Here is an 18,657-nt window from a genome sequence, read left to right as displayed (position 1 = left end):
AAAGTTCGAGGAGGGACCTCTGTGGGGCAAATTAACTTTTAGTAATTCCGTGAGGAAAATTCCTGTCAGGAATCTCTGCAGAGCTCCTTAACCGTGAGGCTACTGCTGCTTGGAAAAAAAGAATACTGAAGGGGGACCCCTGCTGGCTGCAGGGTTAGTACCATGCTGGGCATGCCCAGAGCGGCCAGTCAAAGTTCTGGAAACTTTGACAGAAGTTTTCCGTGATTGGGCTCCATCCTGTGTTGTCACCCATATGTGAGGACTATCATCCTGCTTGTCCTGTGAGAAAGGCTCAGACACAAGAAATATAAAAGGAATGCGAGTGACATCTCAGCCTAGGCGTATAGAAATACATGTATATCTTTGTACAAATATGTCCAGAGAAGTCCATCTTCCTGGCTACACTGAAGACAGGTTTAGAATAATCACAGTATTTACCTGTCCTTCTGAATTGCTGCCCCAGGCATACACATCTCCAGCTGATGATAAAGCAAGTGTGTGCTCTGCCCCTACTGCTATATCTTCAATAAAGATTCCAGACAGTACTGGGACTTGCTGAGGCCTGTTGTGATTTCGAGCTCGTCCTTCTGGTAAGCCAATCAGACGATCTAAAAAACGTATGAAAAGTGCCTGAATACCGCACACATATTCATTATAAATTACATTTAACAATGCCATATGTGGAGAAAACCAATCAAAATCAAGTAACCTGAAGAGCAAAATCAACCATAATGCCACATTTTAGGAGGCTTCATTATAGGGGTAAGTCACTAGAAATGCCAACTACAGAGTGTTGGGTAGGAAGTTATGTTGTGAGGCTAAAATAAGGGGCACTATTTCTATCCTTCTCCTACTCCACACATGCACAGTAAAATGCAGTAGGGTTGATACTTACTGCAGAATTTCCTGTCATTTGAAACCTTGGTCATTCTTTCAATATAATGCTTTTTAATATTTTCTTAATGCAGTTCCTTTCTTTGTTAACTGATCTACAACAAGACTGGTGAGCCTGACATCAATGCTGGGAAAAATGGCAGAAGCTATTTTAAAGAATAAAATTACTGAACATATAGACAGACATGATTTAATGGGAAAAAGCCAACAGGGATTTCCCCAAGAGAAGTCTTGCCTCACCAATCTGCTATATTTTTTTGGAGTCAGTTGATGAATACATGCTGGATCTGCAACAAGCATATATTCTTACCTTGTAGCCTTTGCTATATATCTTCATATTTTAGGAGGCTTTCTTTTTTCCTTGTCCTATACAGGAAAATTACCTGATAATTTTCGTTTCTGTAGTACCACGGATCAGTCCAGACTCCTGGGTTATGCCCCCTCCTCTAGCAGACAGAGACAGAGAAATTCTAAAGAACTCTGACGTATATAGCAGGGCTCCACCTACAGTCCATCAGTATTGCTCAATCACAAAGCAGAATGGATGGAAAAAACCCAAATTAACTATATACACTAAGCTATAACCTTTAACTGGATCACTAACCCCAATTGGGAACAGACCCGGATGAATATGGAAAAACAAGATTGAACTGCAGACAGTTACTGAAAAAAGCAGACTCTCCATTACCTGTAAGTGCCGAGTGGGCAGGACTCTGGACTGATCCATGGTACTACAGGAACGAAAATTATCAGGTAAGAAACTAAATTTTCCTTTTCCTGTACGTACCCGGATCAGTCCAGACTCCTGGGATGTACCAGAGTTATTTTCTTATGTGGGATGGGATCCGGAGAGGCCCACTCTCAGCACACCTTCTCCAAATCCACCGGTCCCTGGAGCCTGGACATCCAGACGGTAATGTCTAGCAAAAATATGCAAAGATTTCCATGTGGCCACTCTGCAAATTTCTTGTGGCGAAATTTGCTGACATTCTGCCAGGACGCCGCCTGAGATCGTGTAGAATGTGCCTTAATACCCAACGGTAAGGACTTGCCACTCAACAAATATGCAGAATTTATGGTTTCCTAGATGCCATATTACCCCTTTTTGGGCTACTCGAAAGAACGAATAGATGATCCGAGACACGAAAACTATTAGTGACCTCTAAATAATGCATCAAGACCCTGCGAACATCCAACTTCTTTAGGTCTGGTCGATATCAGAAAAAGATGGGAGCTGTACTGATTGATTGAGATGAAAAGAGGAAACAACCTTTGGCAAAAAGGAAGGAACCGTTCGCAAGGAAATTCCGGAATCAGAAATCCTTAAGAAGGGTTCCCTACAAGATAAAGCCTGAAGCTCAGATAATCTACGAGCCGAGGAAATTGCAACAAGAAAAACAACTTTCAAAGTAAGATCCTTTAAGGTTGCGTGTTCCAAAGGTTCAAAAGGTGCAGCACACAAAGCTTTGAGGACTAAATTTAAATTCCAGGAAGGACAAGGATGTCTGAATGGAGGGCGCAAATGCTTTGCTCCTCGAAGAAAACTAGATATATCCGGATGCGACGCCAACGGTCGACCCCGAATGGTACCCCGCAAACAACCAAGAGCAGCAACCTGCACCCTCAAAGAGCTACACGATAAGCCCTTAGCTAAACCAGCTTGAAGAAAACACAAAATATCCAGAACGGACGCCCGAGTAGGAACAACATCGTGGTCTAAGCACCAAGACTCAAAAACCTTTCATACTCGAACATAAGACAAGGAAGTGGAATAAATTGTAAATTGTAAATTGTAAAAGTGTAGTTACCACAGCATCCGAATAACCTTTATCCTTCAGACGCTGCCTCTCAAAAGCCATGCCGCTAGACAGAAGCGATCGACCTGATCGAAACAAACGGGCCCTTGATAAGAACATAAGAAAATGCCATACTGGGTTAGACCAAGGGTCCATCAAGCCCAGCATCCTGTTTCCAATAGTGGCCAATCCAGGCCATAAGAACCTGGCAAGTACCCAAACACTAAGTCCATTCCATGTTACCATTGCTAATGGCAGTGGCTATTCTCTAAGTGAACTTAATAGCAGGTAATGTACTTCTCCTCCAAGAACTTATCCAATCCTTTTTTAAACACAGCTATACTAACTGCACTAACCACATCCTCTGGTAACAAATTCCAGAGTTTAATTGTGCATTGAGTAAAAAAGAACTTTCTCCGATTAGTTTTAAATGTGCCCCATGCTAACTTCATTGAGTGCCCCCTAGTCTTTCTACTATCCGAAAGAGTAAATAACAGATTCACATCTACCCATTCTAGACCTCTCATGATTTTAAACATCTCTATCATATCCCCCCCTCAGCCGTCGCGTCTCCAAGCTGAAAAGTCCTAACCTCTTTAGTCTTTCCTCATAGGGGAGCTGTTCCATTCCCCTTATTTTGGTAGCCCTTCTCTGTACCTTCTCCATCGCAATTATATCTTTTCTGAGATGCGGCGACCAGAATTGTACACAGTATTCAAGGTGCGGTCTCACCATGGAGCAATACAGAGGCATTATGACATTTTCCGTTTTATTCACCATTCCCTTTCTAATAATTCCCAACATTCTGTTTGCTTTTTTGACTGCCACATCACACGGACCGACGATTTCAATGTGTTATCCACTATGACACCTAGATCTCTTTCTTGGGTTGTAGCCCCTAATATGGAACCCAACACTGTGTAATTATAGCATGGGTTATTTTTCCCTATATGCATCACCTTGCACTTATCCACATTAAATTTCATCTGCCATTTGGATGCCCAATTTTTCAGTCTCACAAGGTCTTCCTGCAATTTATCACAATCTGCTTGTGATTTAACTACTCTGAACAATTTTGTGTTATCTGCAAATTTGATTATCTCACTCGTCGTATTTCTTTCCAGATCATTTATAAATATATTGAAAAGTAAGGGTCCCTATACAGATCCTTGAGGCACTCCACTGCCCACTCCCTTCCACTGAGAAAATTGCCCATTTAATCCTACTCTCTGTTTCCTGTCTTTTAGTCAGTTTGCAATCCACGAAAAGACATCGCCACCTATCCCATGACTTTTTACTTTTCCTAGAAGCCTCTCATGAGGAACTTTGTCAAACGCCTTCTGAAAATCCAAGTATACTATATCTACCGGTTCACCTTTATCCACATGTTTATTAACTCCTTCAAAAAAGTGAATCAGATTTGTGAGGCAAGACTTGCCCTGGGTAAAGCCAAGTTGACTTTGTTCCATTAAACCATGTCTTTCTATATGTTCTATGATTTTGATGTTTAGAACACTTTCCACTATTTTTCCCGGCACTGAAGTCAGGCTAACCGGTCTGTAGTTTCCCGGATCGCCCCTGGAGCCCTTTTTAAATATTGGGGTTACATATGCTATCCTCCAGTCTTCAGGTACAATGGATGATTTTAATGATAGGTTACAAATTTTTACTAATAGGTCTGAAATTTCATTTTTTAGTTCCCTCAGAACTCTGGGGTGTATACCATCCGGTCCAGGTGATTTACTACTCTTCAGTTTGTCAATCAGGCCTACCACATCTTCTAGGTTCACCGTGATTTGATTCAGTCCATCTGAATCATTACCCATGAAAACCTTCTCCATTACGGGTACCTCCCCAACATCCTCTTCAGTAAACACCAAAGCAAAAAAATCATTTAATATTTCCTCAATGGCCTTATCTTCTCTAAGTGCCCCTTTGATGAAGTAGGTTCGGAAGATCCAGGAACCTCAGAGGAGCCTCCACCGCCAGATTGAACAGATCCGCAAACCATGGACGGCAGGGCCACGCAGGAGCTACTAGAATGATGTCTGTCAGATGTAGTTCTATTCATCTGAGGACCTTGCCGATTAGTGGCCAAGGAGGAAACACAAAGTAGAACATTCTTCGGCCAAGGCAGCACCAGAGCATCTACTCCCTCCGCTGCCGTGTCTCTGCGACGAGCAAAGAAGCGTGGAGCTTTGGAATTCTTTAATGTTGCCATGAGATCCATGCAAGGAATGCCCCACCGGTCGCAGATTAACTAAAAGGCTTTGTCTGCCAGTTCCCACTCTCCTGTATCGAGACTATGTCGACTGAGAAAATCCGCGTGAATGTTGTCGACCCCGGCAATGTGGGACACCGCTATACTGACTAGGTGCTGTTCCACCCAACAGATCAACTGATGAGCTTCCAACGCAACAGACTGGCTCTTGGTTCCTTCTTGGCAATTGATGTAAGCAACCGTGGTCGCGTTGTCGGATAGTACGCGGACCAATTTCCCCTTGAGGAGCGGAAGAAACTTCTGTAAAGCCAGTCGAACCGCTCTGATTTCCAAGCGATTGATGGACCACTGAGACTCCTCTGGGGACCATTGACCTTACACTGACTTTCTCAGAGACACTGCCCCCCAACCGGAAAGACTGGCATCTGTTGTCACTACGGTCCACTGAGGAACCACCAAGGGAACTCTTCGGGTCAAATTATCTGAAATCAGCCACCAATCCAAGCTGGATCGAGCAGACTCTGTCAGTGGAAGGGGAATGTGAAACCGTTCTGACACTGGGTTCCAACGGGAAAGCAATGCTGATCGCAAAGGACACATGTGAGCAAAAGCCCAGGGAACGAGTTCCAATGTTGAGGTCATGGAACCCAGGACTGGTAAGTAATCCCAAACTTTTGGAGGATGCTTGGACAAAAATAGCTGTACCTGACCTTGTAATTTTAGAATGTGTTCTGATGTCAGGAAAACTCTGCCTTGACGAGTATCGAACAGAGCTCCCAAAAACTCCAATGACTGGGAAGGAACTAGCCGACTCTTGGTCAGATTGACAACCCATCCGAGGTTTGAAGTAACTGAAGCAGCCGGTGAATCGCTTCCTGACAAAGGACCTTCGACTTCGCTCGAATCAGCCAATCGTCCAAATAAGGATGAACCAACAATCCTTCTCGACGAAGCTGCGCTGCCACCACAACCATTATTTTGGTGAATGTCCTGGGTGCAGTCGCTAGGCCGAAAGGTAGGGCTTGAAACTGGTAATGACGACCTAGGATTGAAAACCACAAGAACTTCTGATGATCGGATCCCGATGTGGAGATACACCTTCGTTAAATCCAAAAACTCCCCTTGATGGAAGGAAGCGGGGGATCCGAAGGCACTTGTTCACTCTCTTTAAATCGAGTATGGGCAAAAAAGTTCCTTCTTTTTTGGGAACCACGAAATAAATTGAGTAACGGCCCTTTCACTGTTGAGACAGAGGAACAGGAACGATTGCACCGATGTCCAATAGATGCCGTAACGTCTCCTCTACCGCCTGACACTTGGTTGAGTACCCACATGGGGAAACCAGGAACTTGGGATTGGGACAGCAAGCAAAATCTAAAGTGTAGCCGTGTCTTATCACAGAGAGAACCCACTGATCCAATGTTATTTTGGTCCACTCCTCGTAAAACAGGGACAACCTGCCTCCAATAACTGGAATCGAAGAGTGAACCAGCATCACATCATTGTGAAGGCTTTCCACCCTGTGTGGACTGGGAGGTACCTGGTCTACCAAAATGTCACCCACGAAAGGACTGAGACCACGACTGCTGCTTGGTAGAATGTTGTTTAAAAGAGGGAGTGGACGCCCGAGAAGCCCTAGGCTTTCGACCCCCGCGAAACCGAGATTTCGAGGAAAAAGAGACCCTCTGTTTCAGCCGATCTTCTGGTAAGGGATGAACCTTATTCTCCCCCAGAGACTGAATCAGATCCTCTAGCTCCTTGTCAAACAATAGTTTGCCCTTGAAGGGAAGAGATCCTAGATGGGACTTGGAAGATACATCTGCTGACCAGTTTCGAAGCCACAATAGACGATGGGCGGAAACAGCAGATACCATGGTCCTAGAAGACGTGAAGAGTAAATCATAAAAGGCATCCGCACTGTAAGCAATGACCGCTTCAAGAGGGCCAGCTCGAAGGGCTTCCATCTCTGAGAGTGAATCATTGGCCTAAAGCTGTTGCAGACAGCGAAGACCCGCCCTCAAAGAAAAATTATACACATAGTAACTCAAACTCCAAGAGCAGAGACTTCAAAAATCTTTTTTTTTTTTTAACAGAAGTTCCAGCTTTCTATCCTGCAAATCTTTTAAAGCACTTTCACCTGTAACCGGGATGGTGGTCTTTTTAGTAACGGCTGAAACCGCTGCATCCACCTTGGGAATATGAAGGAGCTCTAAAGCTTTTTCTGGTAAAGGGTATAGCTTGTCCATAGCCTTTGCTACTTTCAGACCCAAATCAGGGGTATCCCTTTCCCGAAAAATCAAGTCCGTGGCCGAAAAATGAAAAGGAAAGGAGGAGGGCAGCCCACGGAGTCCCAACAATACTGGGTCTGAAGAACCAAGACGAGATTCTTCAGGAGGTGCCTCAATACCTAACTCCCCTAAAATAGCTGGAATGAGAGGTGCTAACTCTTCCTTCCGAAAAAGACGGAGTACTTTAGGGTTGTCCCCTTCCACAACATGGGAACCAAGAGAAGCCCCCTGTGACTGGTCCGGGTCCCCATCATCTCCCCCCCCCCCCCCGTGAAAGCTGGGAAGGCTAATCTACGCCATCTAGGCTGTCAGTATTCGAGGAGGTAGTGGAATCAGGTTGAAGTGTCACTAACCTCACAGGCCGCTTACAGGTAGAGGGGACTAGCCCCTCAAAAGACCTGGCCTGTTTTTGGCCTGGGCGGAGAATCCAAAATTGAAGATTTTTCTAGCGCTCTCTTTTTCCCTGCTCTCCGTGCCTTGAAAGCCTTGTGGAGAAGCAGGACAAAATCTGATGAAAAAGAGTCAGAAGAGGAAACTTCTGTATCCCCCTCGGGGATATTCAAGTTAGCTTTTGTGCCCAGTCCTCTTAAGTTGTCCCCCTCAGGGACCTTTGGTTGAGGGGATAAAGGCGGCGGGAGAATCCCCTCCCCCGCCTCAGACAGGGCCGCTAAATTCGCTGACTCGAGGGAATTCAAAATGGCGCCCGTTCCCGCGCTCAGTGGGAACGGGACGACAGAAGGAGACTGTAAACCTTGAAAAACACTGGAGACTGACTGGACCCGTAAAACAACCCCTTTAGGGGTTGTGGAGGCTCCCTCTTCCCCCGACACACAATTAAATCAGAGACCGTCCCTCGACAAACGCGCGCACGCGGCTCCACAATCCCGGCAAGTCCGCGGCATTCTTTTACTTCAGAAAATTGAAAAACTTTTTACCACTAAAAAAAAAAAAAAAAAAAAGAGTGAAAATGATGGCGAAAACAGAAAAAAAGAAACCGGACATGACTGCGAGGGAAGGGAGAGTCCAGGTAAAGGCAAAAAATAAGTTTACCAAAAAATAATTAAAAAAAAAAAAATTATTTTATTGTACTTGCCCAATAGTTTCCATGTTCTGGTCCAACTTGGGGGAGTGAGCCGGGCTCCCCGGTATCACCCCCAGAGCTGCACTAGGCTGTTAGTAGGGCCCTCAACCCACAGCTGCAGCAGCCTCTGAAACAAAGGGGGATGGTCCCCTCAGGACTGACAACCCCTGGGAGGCTTGTCTGACTTCCGTCCTTCTTGAAGAAAAAAAAATGTAATAAAGGAAAACTAATTACCTTTACTGTTTATTATTTTCCCCCTTTTTTTTTTTTAAACTAATTGACTATCACAGACTGTAGGTTTTGCTCCTGCTCCGTCTGCTAGAGAAAGAGAAATACTGACGGACTGTAGGTGAAGCCCTGCTATATACATCAGAGTTCTTTAGAATTTCTCTGTCTCTGTCTGCTAGAGGGGGAGCATAACCCAGGAGTCTAGACTGATCCAGGTACGAACAGGGAATTACCTTTTAGCTTTGGATTACAGATACTGTATTTATTTATTTATTTATTTAGCATTTTTATATACCGACTTTCCAATAACAGAATTACTGATCAATTCGGTTTACATTTTAACAGAACAATAACATTGACAAGTAAATGTCTTACAAAGAACAGGTCGATATAACTTGGATAAGTAAATATGGGGTTAACCAGTAAAGATACATTGCCTAATATAGGTATAAGTAAAAGATACAGTGCCTAATGTAATAATATAATTATTTATGTTGTATTTTCCATAATATTCCCAACAACTGCTATGTTTATTATTCTGTACTGTTTTTAGTATGTTTCAATAAAAAAGTTTAAGAAAAAATTCTTACCTTGCCCAAAGGTGTATACATGACCATCTTTTGTTAATGCAACAGAAAACTGTGTCCCACAGGCAACCTTTTTTATTCCAATTCCACAAAGAACATCTACTTTCTAAAAATAAAAGTTTATGTATTTACAGTATGCATAAACCCCTCCCTAAAATCTTGCAATTTCACCTCTGCATTTGCAGACTGAAGTTAGCTAAACCGAAAACAAGTACTTTTCTATTCATGCATACTGAACACATATTTCAGAAACATATCAAAAAGTCTTAAGTGGTAGTTTATTTAATATGCCCAAGCCTAAAACAGCAGGAACCCTCCTTTCAAATCAGGGTACTTAGGACCCTCTAACCTTGTTTTTCCTCAGACTTACAACAGAGACTATTCACTAAGATATACCGAATGCTGTTCTCTCATGCAATAGATGTTAAATGCTATTACAATTTCCCTACAAACTTTTATGCATGCAACCAAACTTAATATAGACACAAACCTGTGGTGAGGATTTAGCAGTGGAATTTCCTAAACCAAGTTTTCCATAATCTCCGTCTCCAAATGCCCACACCATTGAACCATCCACTGAGACAGCTAATGTATGATTTAATCCACAGGCAACCTGTTTACAAGAATTATAATTCATTACTGTTTTGAATGTTCATGCTCACTGCTGCATTTGAACAAAGCAATATCTAGCCTGGTATTTGAGGCCTTAAACAAGATGAAAAATGTCAGGTTTTGCTCGTTTATACAAATATGCATGGTGCAGTGTAGATTTATAGGCCACATTAAATTTCTTCTAAAAAAAAAAATAAAAAAAGTTAAGCTCCCAGAATTGCTTGGCAATTTACTGTGTTGAGGTCCTGTATTTTCTATTTTATTTGTTTTTCAGTGATTGATTAGAATAAGGCCTGAAGAAGACTATAGTTACTGATCTGGTGGAAAGAATAATCAGTCATATGACCATAATTCATCCATCTATGAAGAACAATTCAAAAAAGCATTAAAGAATTCTAAAATTATAGTGTATATATATGTTAATTTGTTTTAACAAAGAACTGCCACTACCTCAAGAAGATAACTTGGTAGGTTATCAAAGAACTATGTAATATTATTAAAAAAAAAATCTCCGTTTACTGGATTTTATCTAACATTAACATAAAATCGAGTTAACATGGAGTTATTTTATTTAGCAGTAAGATCACTGGTGACGCATATCCCATTTCAGTATAAGCCCCTTGAAATAAAGCACTTTTTTTGTTTTCATTGATTTCTAATGAATTGTAAACATGCTGTCAACACACATTAGTAACACATTAAATAGAATACAATTAAAGGGCATTTTTGCTGAAGAGACAGAAAACTGTTCTTCATGTTAGCAGGATTGTATATTAAAACATTGTAAGACATCTTGAAAAACAAAAATATTCTCAGTTTGATTGCAGGTATGTTCCAATTGCCTCCTATTCTCCTTATGGCATTTGCCAAGTATATGCAAATCAGTTGCTCAAGGTCAAATCTATAAGCCGTTGGATAGCTTCAGTAATAGCATGATTTTTGGTCTAGTCTTCCTTCAAGTGGGCACATATTGCAGTTTGCAATGAGATTCACTGTCTGGTTTTGATCACCACAATCACACTTTGGATTGTCTTTGAATGTCCACTTGTGGAGAAGACATGCACAACGGTTAGCTGAGATTCTAAAGTGATTCATGAAGCACCAAATATTTATTGGGAGGTTGAAATCATATGGATTTCTTGTGGGATCCTCAATGAGGTTTTTTGGTTTTTTTTTTATTGGGAACAGAGTTCTATCGTGAATGCCAATATTAGAACCACTTGCCATCTAGTTTTTTCTCACACTCTCAAATTGGGTTATGGGACCTCAAGGACCATGACGATCTTGTTGCAATGAATACTCTGTGTGTTCTTGGATTATCCTGAACTGTTTTAGGGGGACAGTTTTCAAATTGTTCACATTGGGACAAAGATTGTGCATACATTTTACCCACAGGCTGTACACCAATTCTCAAACTTACTGTGGCATGGAGGAGAAGCCTTATGGTTAGAGCGGCAGGCTGTGAACCAGAGGAATCAGAGTTTTTAAAATCCCACTGCTGCTCCTTATGATCTAGAGCAAGTCATTTTACAACCAGATTGTGAGCCCTCTGGGGACAGGGAAATGCCTACAGTACCTGAACGTAATCCGCTTTGATAGTGTCTGAAAAGCGGAATATAAATAAAAATATTGTAGGTACAAAGAGTGTGTAAGTCCTTTCTACTTGTTTTTGCTGGAAAAGTCCATGAATTTAAAATGCAATCTATACATGTGATTTCCTCCCACCACTAGAACATTTCCTCTCAAAGCAGCTAAAAGGATGTGACTTTTAGCCAGAATGAGGGGGACAGTTTTCAGAAAGCTGTTAACTGAACCTCAGAAGTAAATTTACCTACATCTTCTGAAGTACAGTTAACTGCTAGCATGGCAACCTAGTTAGCAGTATCCTGGACCTCCCCTCCCTCCTTCCCCCTTCCTTTCATCCCTCTGAAATGTCCAATCACCCCACTCATCCTCTCCCAAAGTGACCAATCTCTAATGCTCCCCCTGCTGCAATCCTCCAAGGATCAAGGAAATTCAGGAGGTGGTGAGCCACCTGTGCTAACTGAGTCTCATCTCTGGCCCAGTCACAATGGCCGCATTCTGTTTAAGGTGACCATTTTTAACATGGCAGCATAAGAAATGCCATGCTGGGTCATGCATTCTGTCTCCAAACAGTGGCCAGTCCGGGAGGCAAGTATCCAGCAGATACCATAAGATGGACCCATTTCCTGTTATTCACTCCCAGTAATAAAGCAGACTTTCTTACCTGTAACAATTGTTCTCAGAGCACAGCAGGATGATAGTCCTCACAAATATGTGAATCCCTAGCTACAGGCTGCTCCTCAACAGAAAAGGGGATCAACAGACACCTATCTAGGTGTCAATGGGCACAACACCACCAGTGCTTTTGGGAACAGAGGAGGAGACAGCCTGAACTCAAACAACGGGCCCTAGGTTGGGAGAGTTGGGTTCTACACCTCAAACAGGTTCCAGAGGACAGACTGGCTGAATCTAGTGTTGCATCAGCCATCCCTATCCAGACAGTAATGAGATATGAACGTGTGGAGAGAACTCCACATCGCAGCCTTGCAGATCTCCTCCAAGGGAACTGCTGGCAAGTGGGCCACCAATGCTGCTGTGGCTTGACAGAATGAGCCTTGACAAGATCCCCAAGATGCAGCCCCACCTGGGCATAACAGAAGGAGATGCAATCTACTAACCAATTACATATTGTCTGTTTGGCCATGGCAATGCCCAACCTATCCCTATCAAAAGAAATAAAAAATTGGGTGGATTGTCTTTGGAGTGCGCACAAAGAAGCACGAACAAAGGAGCATGCTCCTTTGTGCACAAATGAGTGCATTGAGCGTACTAATTATTTCTGTCTTTTTAATCATGCCACCTACTATATTTCTATTTATTTATTTATAAAATTTTATATACCATCAATTAGAAGGTTCCATCACAACAGTTTACATAGATCCAAGATAATACACATAAAATCAATAAATAAAATCAATAAAAAACAATAAAAGGCTAATACCTTATTCCAACTATCACAGACCAAGGCAGGTATGGCTCATTGGGCTTAGACATAATGCACCAAGACCCAAACCGGTGCTCACCTACATTCCTTTACTTCAAAACCTCAAGAAAAGAAGCTATTCACTTTCCCATGAAGGTCATTGAAGAAAAAAGCTACCATTATTTACGATATTCTCCTAGACTCGTCCATTGATTGTATGTGCATAACTGAATCCTGGAGACAAAGCTCTCTTGAATCTATGCTGCCCCGGTAACTACACTTTCCAACACCTTCCATGCAATGATAGACGTGCTATTCCCCAAGACCTCCATCACCTTTTCCATATCCTATCCTGACCTCCCCAAGTCCATTCGAAATATTACTTCTAGAACATTTAAATTTAATACTTCGCTTAACATATTGTCCCCCTGATCTACTCGCAAATAATTCTGCTCCTTTGCTTGAATATCTTATCACTTCATTACCACATCCTGAAAAAACAATCATCGCAGGTGACTTTAATATGTATGTTGATGACATTCCCCTATCCTCTACAACTGAACATTTTTTAGATACCATGACCGCTTTAGACTTGCTTCAAATTATATCAGCTCCGGGGCGCTGTCGAGCGCGCGTTGCAAATGGACGGGTAAACTCCGAGCTCCTGATATCAAGCCCTCTCCGCCTCGATTTCTTTATGAATTGAGTTGCAGCAGGATATAATTTTTTCTACCTATCGTTTGCTGAAATACTTACCATGACAGCCAGGAAAAAAACAGCAGATCTCAAGCACTACGGCTTTCATAAACAGCCGCCGGAGTTACCGCTGTTGAATGAGCCGCGAGACGAGGCAGCACCCGATGACGCAGATGGCGGGGATGTGACCACGGAGCAAGGCCCGCTTTTCCCTACCACCGATACCATCAGCAGAGATGAGCTCCGTGGATGGTTCATGGAGATCCGGGCCGATCTTCGCCAGCATCGCAGTGAGTTACTTGCCTCCATGGCAGATCTTAGAGAAGACATGGCGGCATTAGGGAATAGAGTGGATGACCTGGAACAGACCGTAGAGGGGCAGGCAGTTAACATGGCGTCCTGCACCACGCAGTGCCAATCTTTAAAAAACGAAAACCAGGTGATTCTTGAAAAACTGGAGGATATTGAAAACTGCTCTCGACGGAATAACTTAAGAATCCGAGGCATCCCTGAGACTGATCTTTATAAAGACACATTGGAGGTAGCCCAGAAAATATGCATCTTTTTTCTCACTGAGGCTTCATCTGCCCCATCTCCTGACACAGCAGTAAACCCACCGCAAGTCGCGATCGAACGAGCGCTGGGACCCAAGGTGGATAATAAAACTAGGGATATAATTTTCTGCCTTCAAGATTTCCCACAGAAGTCACAAATTTATGCAGTGACACGGAAGCAGCCCACATGGTACTAGGAAGACCTTACCATCGCAATATATCAAGACCTGGCTCCAACCACGCTGAAAAAACATTATGAGCTCCGTGAAGCCACGCAATCCCTGAGGGAAGCACAAGTCCGCTACCGCTGGACCTTTCCTTTTGGCCTCTCCTTCTCGGCGCAAGGTGTTACCTACAGGGTGAAAACTCTGGAAGAGGCAGTTGAGGCCTTTAAAGCTGCGGGTCTCCCGATTACATTTAATCTACCTTTGAAAGACATAATTTTACCGCAGAGGGCTGTCACCACACGCTGGCAAAGAGTGACAAATGGTCGTCATCGTCGTCTTCGTCGCCAGTCTGACGAACCGTGATCATCCCTAAATGATCAAGGCTGACTAACTCATCCTTTACTTTTTCTTTGTTCTCGTTGACTTTATCAGTATTTTTCTTACCGTGTCAGAGATAATGTCCATGGTGCAGCTTGGATTCCCTATCATTCTCTGTTTGAACTGTTGATTGACAAGAAGTATCTTTCTATTTGCCACTATACTGCTGACTAATTTTTATTTCCAGGTTAACTGTTTATTCCTGCTGTTACATGTGAGTGAAAGGGAGAGGGGGCTCATAAGGGGCCGTGTTGATTGCATGTCATTTCACACGCACGCCTATGCCCCTCATGGGAGGGTGTTCTGCCAGATAGGTTGGGCAGATTATTGGTTAATTTTGGGGAAAAACCACCTAGCACAAGCACTTAAATGTATTTTCTATGTGTCATCCTATTTCTTGCTCTTTATTCAGGATAGTGGACTTGTATTTTCATGTTTTCTTATTGCACTGTTATTATTACCTTATGGTTAAACTATTATCTTTAAATGTAAAGGGACTACAAACTTACAGAAAACGTTAACGCCTTTACCAAGAACTACGTGATCTTCATATTGATATAGCAATGCTTCAGGAGACCCATCTGAAAAAGAGGCATGAGAAACTACTTAATTACCCTAACTACCCATCTCAATATTTTGCCTCTAGTTCTGTAAGAGCTAAGTACACGGGAGTTGCTATCCTGGTCTCGGCAAATGTGGTCCATGAAGTGATTCATACGTTCGCTGACCCAGAAGGCCGTATTCTAGCCCTTACTATGCGGAGAGGGTCTGAGATTTTCACATTTGTTAATGTATACACTCCCAACACTACACAAGTTTCCTTCCTGCGATATCTTGAAGAGCGCTTAACCTGAGATGTGGATCACCATTTATTGATCAGAGGTGACTTCAACCTCTCACTTCGACCTAGCTTAGATTCTTCCAGCGCTGGAGCAACCACTACGAGCGCGGCTCGCAGATCTCTTCTTCACCTTATGGATAAATGGAATATTATTGATCTCTGGCGCCAACGATATCCACATTCCCGGCAATATACTTTCTACTCACACCCTCACTCCACCTATACCTGTATTGATTACTTATTGGTCGATAAAAGTCTACAGAATTATGTCAATAGGGTGGAGATAGAACCTAGTACCTGGTCAGACCATGCTCCCTGTGTGGCTTGATTTCACTGTCCCGGATGTGACCAGAGGCACCTACTACTGGAGACTCAATGAGAGCCTCTTGGAAGATGATAATTATGTGAAGGTGATTGACCAACTATTATCGGAATACTTCCAGAATCAAGATTCATCGGAGACTTCTCCTACTATGATTTGGGAATGTTCTAAGGCATTTGTCAGAGAGGAATTCATTTCCAGAGCCTCATATTGCAAGAAATGCAAGGGAGAAAAAAGATTTCATATCCTCCAAAATATCAAGTCCCTTTCTCGTCATCATATGCTCAACCCCACGCCTTCAATATTCAAACAGTTATCCCACAGCCCTTCAGGCACTTCAAACTCTAGATGCTGATCGTATTGCACACACTTTAAACATCACCAAACAACTCTATTTTGAAGGCGGGAACAAAGCGGGACGGCTTTTGGCGCGCCGTCTTAAAAACACTTTTTCGCAATAGTATAGCTAAAATCAAAAACCCTCAAGGTGTTATACAGACCAACACTGCAGACATTAGTGAATGTTTTGCTCAATTTTAGGCCACCCTCTACAGTGCCTGCACGGATATTTCTCAACAGAAGGTACAGAGAAGGACAACCAAATGATAAAGGGGATGGAACAGCTCCCCTATGAGGAAAGGCTGAAGAGGTTAGGGCTTTTCAGCTTGGAGAAGAGACGGTTGAGGGGGGATATAATAGAAGTCTTTAAGATCATGAGAGGTCTTGAACGAGTAGATGTGACTCGGTTATTTACACTTTCGAATAATAGAAGGACTAGGGGGCATTCCATGAAGTTAGCAAGTAGCACATTTAAGACTAATCGGAGAAAATTCTTTTTCACTCAATGCACAATAAAGCTCTGGAATTTGTTGCTAGAGGATGTGGTTAGTGCAGTTAGTGTAGCTGGGTTCAAAAAAGGTTTGGATAAGTTCTTGGAAGAGAAGTCCATTAACTGCTATTAATCAAGTTTACTTAGGGAATAGCCACTGCTATTAATTGCATCAGTAGCATGGGATCTTCTTGGTGTTTGGGTAATTGCCAGGTTCTTGTGGCCTGGTTTGGCCTCTGTTGGAAACAGGATGCTGGGCTTGATGGACCCTTGGTCTGACCCAGCATGGCAATTTCTTATGTTCTTATGTTCTTAACCAGCAATTGACCGATATCTACAATCCCTCGATCTTCCGGAATTGTCCACCCAACAACAGCAGATGTTGGATAATCCCATTTCTCTGATAGAAGTGCAACAAGCGAGTAAAGCTCTCAAATCTGGTAAAGCTCCAGGACTGGATGGTCTCACTAGTAAATATTATAAGACATATTCTACCACTCTAGCTCCGCATTTGGTAGACATATTTAATGCCTTGAGAGATGGAGTACCTTTAGGCCCTCACTCTAATACCGCAAGTATTTCTGTCATTTCTAAACTTGGGAAAGACCCTTCCCTGTGTGGGTCGTATCGTCCCATTTCTTTAATTAATCTTGATCTTAAGTTATTAGCGCACATCCTGGCTGAGCGCCTCAACGCGATTCTCCTGGGCCTGGTGCATCCCGATCAGGCTGGACTTATACCAGATCGCTCCGCATCGGACAATGTTCGACGTACCATCGATCTTATTTGGTGGACTCGCAAGGAACGCATTCCCAGTACCCTTCTCGCAGTAGATGCGGAGAAGGTGTTGGACATGGTGCACGGGCCATTTTTATTTAGCACTCTTTCCAAAATGAGATTTGGCAATTATTTCCTGCAGTGGTTGCGACAACTGTACCATCAGCCAGCTGCTCGAGTGAAGGTCAACGGCGGTTATGGAGCCAGATTTCCAATTGCCAGGGGCACCCGTCAGGGATGTCCACTCTCTCCTCTGCTCTTCACCCTTTTCCTCGAGCCTTTCACCACCGCCATACGTTCAGATATAGGTGTTCAGGGAGTACATCTGGGAGCGCAACAATACAAAATGACGTTATTTGCAGATGATGTCCTGTTTACTCTCACACAACCACGAACTTCTCTACCTGCGGTGCTGGAGGCTATCCAGCGGTTTAGTTCTGTATCTGGTTACAAAGTAAACCTCGACAAATCTGAAATTCTACAAATTAACATTCCACCAGAGGACGTTCATCTTTTACAGTCGCAACTCCCCTTCCGTTGGACCACTAAACCTATGAAATACCTAGGTGTCTTTCTTTCTGCGGATGTGGATCAACTTTTCCATTTAAATTATATGCCTTTCCTAAAGACCATAGACTGTGACTTACTTCGCTGGTATCAAGACTCTCATTCTTGGTTAGGGAGAATCGCCATCATAAAAATGAATATTCTTCCACATCTCTTATACTTATTTCTTACTCTACCAATACACCTATCCGCCACCATCCTGAAATCCACACAGAAGAAGATCTTTGGATTCATCTGGAGGAAACGATCACCCTGAATTTCACGCTCTGTTCTTTATCGACCAAAGGCGAATGGAGGTATGAGTGTACCTAATTTAGAGTGGTACTAAGCCGCTGCTCAGTTGAGGGCCATTCTTCATATACACAATTGTACGCCGCATCCCATCCCACTCCTTGGCAGTGTATTGAACAACGAATTTTAGGAGACATGCCACTCACTGCGATATTCTGGCAACCAAGAGCCTCTTGGAGACGCATACTTACCGTACCACCCTCGCTTCAAACTACTCTCCGCGTATGGTCGCGTTGGAGGGAGAAGTTGGTAGGCATCTCATCTTACTATTTCTCTTCGGCACTATTTCACAATATTCTCTTTCCAGTGGGACTTCCTAAGACAGCCTTCTCACTTTGGAAGAATTTAGGCATTACCACCATGGGTATGTTAATTCACCAGGCCTCTGTTATACCTCTACCCACTCTCTTGGAGCGATAAGAACATAAGAACATAAGAACATAAGAAAATGCCATACTGGGTCAGACCAAGGGTCCATCAAGCCCAGCATCCTGTTTCCAACAGTGGCCAATCCAGGCCAT

General features: G+C 43.1%; 1 protein-coding gene across 1 annotated transcript in view; it reads right to left on the bottom strand.

Moving 5' to 3' along the window:
- LOC115075360 (probable E3 ubiquitin-protein ligase HERC1) overlaps positions 1 to 18,657 on the bottom strand; it is an 85,576-nt gene that overhangs the window by 45,488 nt on the left and 21,431 nt on the right. The window contains exons 6-8 of the mRNA XM_029575673.1: positions 9,586 to 9,708; positions 9,099 to 9,201; positions 439 to 608 (exon numbers count right to left, since the gene is read on the bottom strand). Coding sequence (XP_029431533.1) covers positions 439 to 608; positions 9,099 to 9,201; positions 9,586 to 9,708 — 396 coding nt within the window. The remainder of the gene's footprint in view (positions 1 to 438; positions 609 to 9,098; positions 9,202 to 9,585; positions 9,709 to 18,657) is intronic.

Source organism: Rhinatrema bivittatum, chromosome 13 (genome assembly GCF_901001135.1).
Source record: "Rhinatrema bivittatum chromosome 13, aRhiBiv1.1, whole genome shotgun sequence".
Taxonomy (NCBI): Eukaryota; Metazoa; Chordata; class Amphibia; order Gymnophiona; family Rhinatrematidae; genus Rhinatrema; species Rhinatrema bivittatum.
Note: the sequence above shows the minus strand (reverse complement) of the source record. Positions and strands in the feature narration are given on the sequence as shown.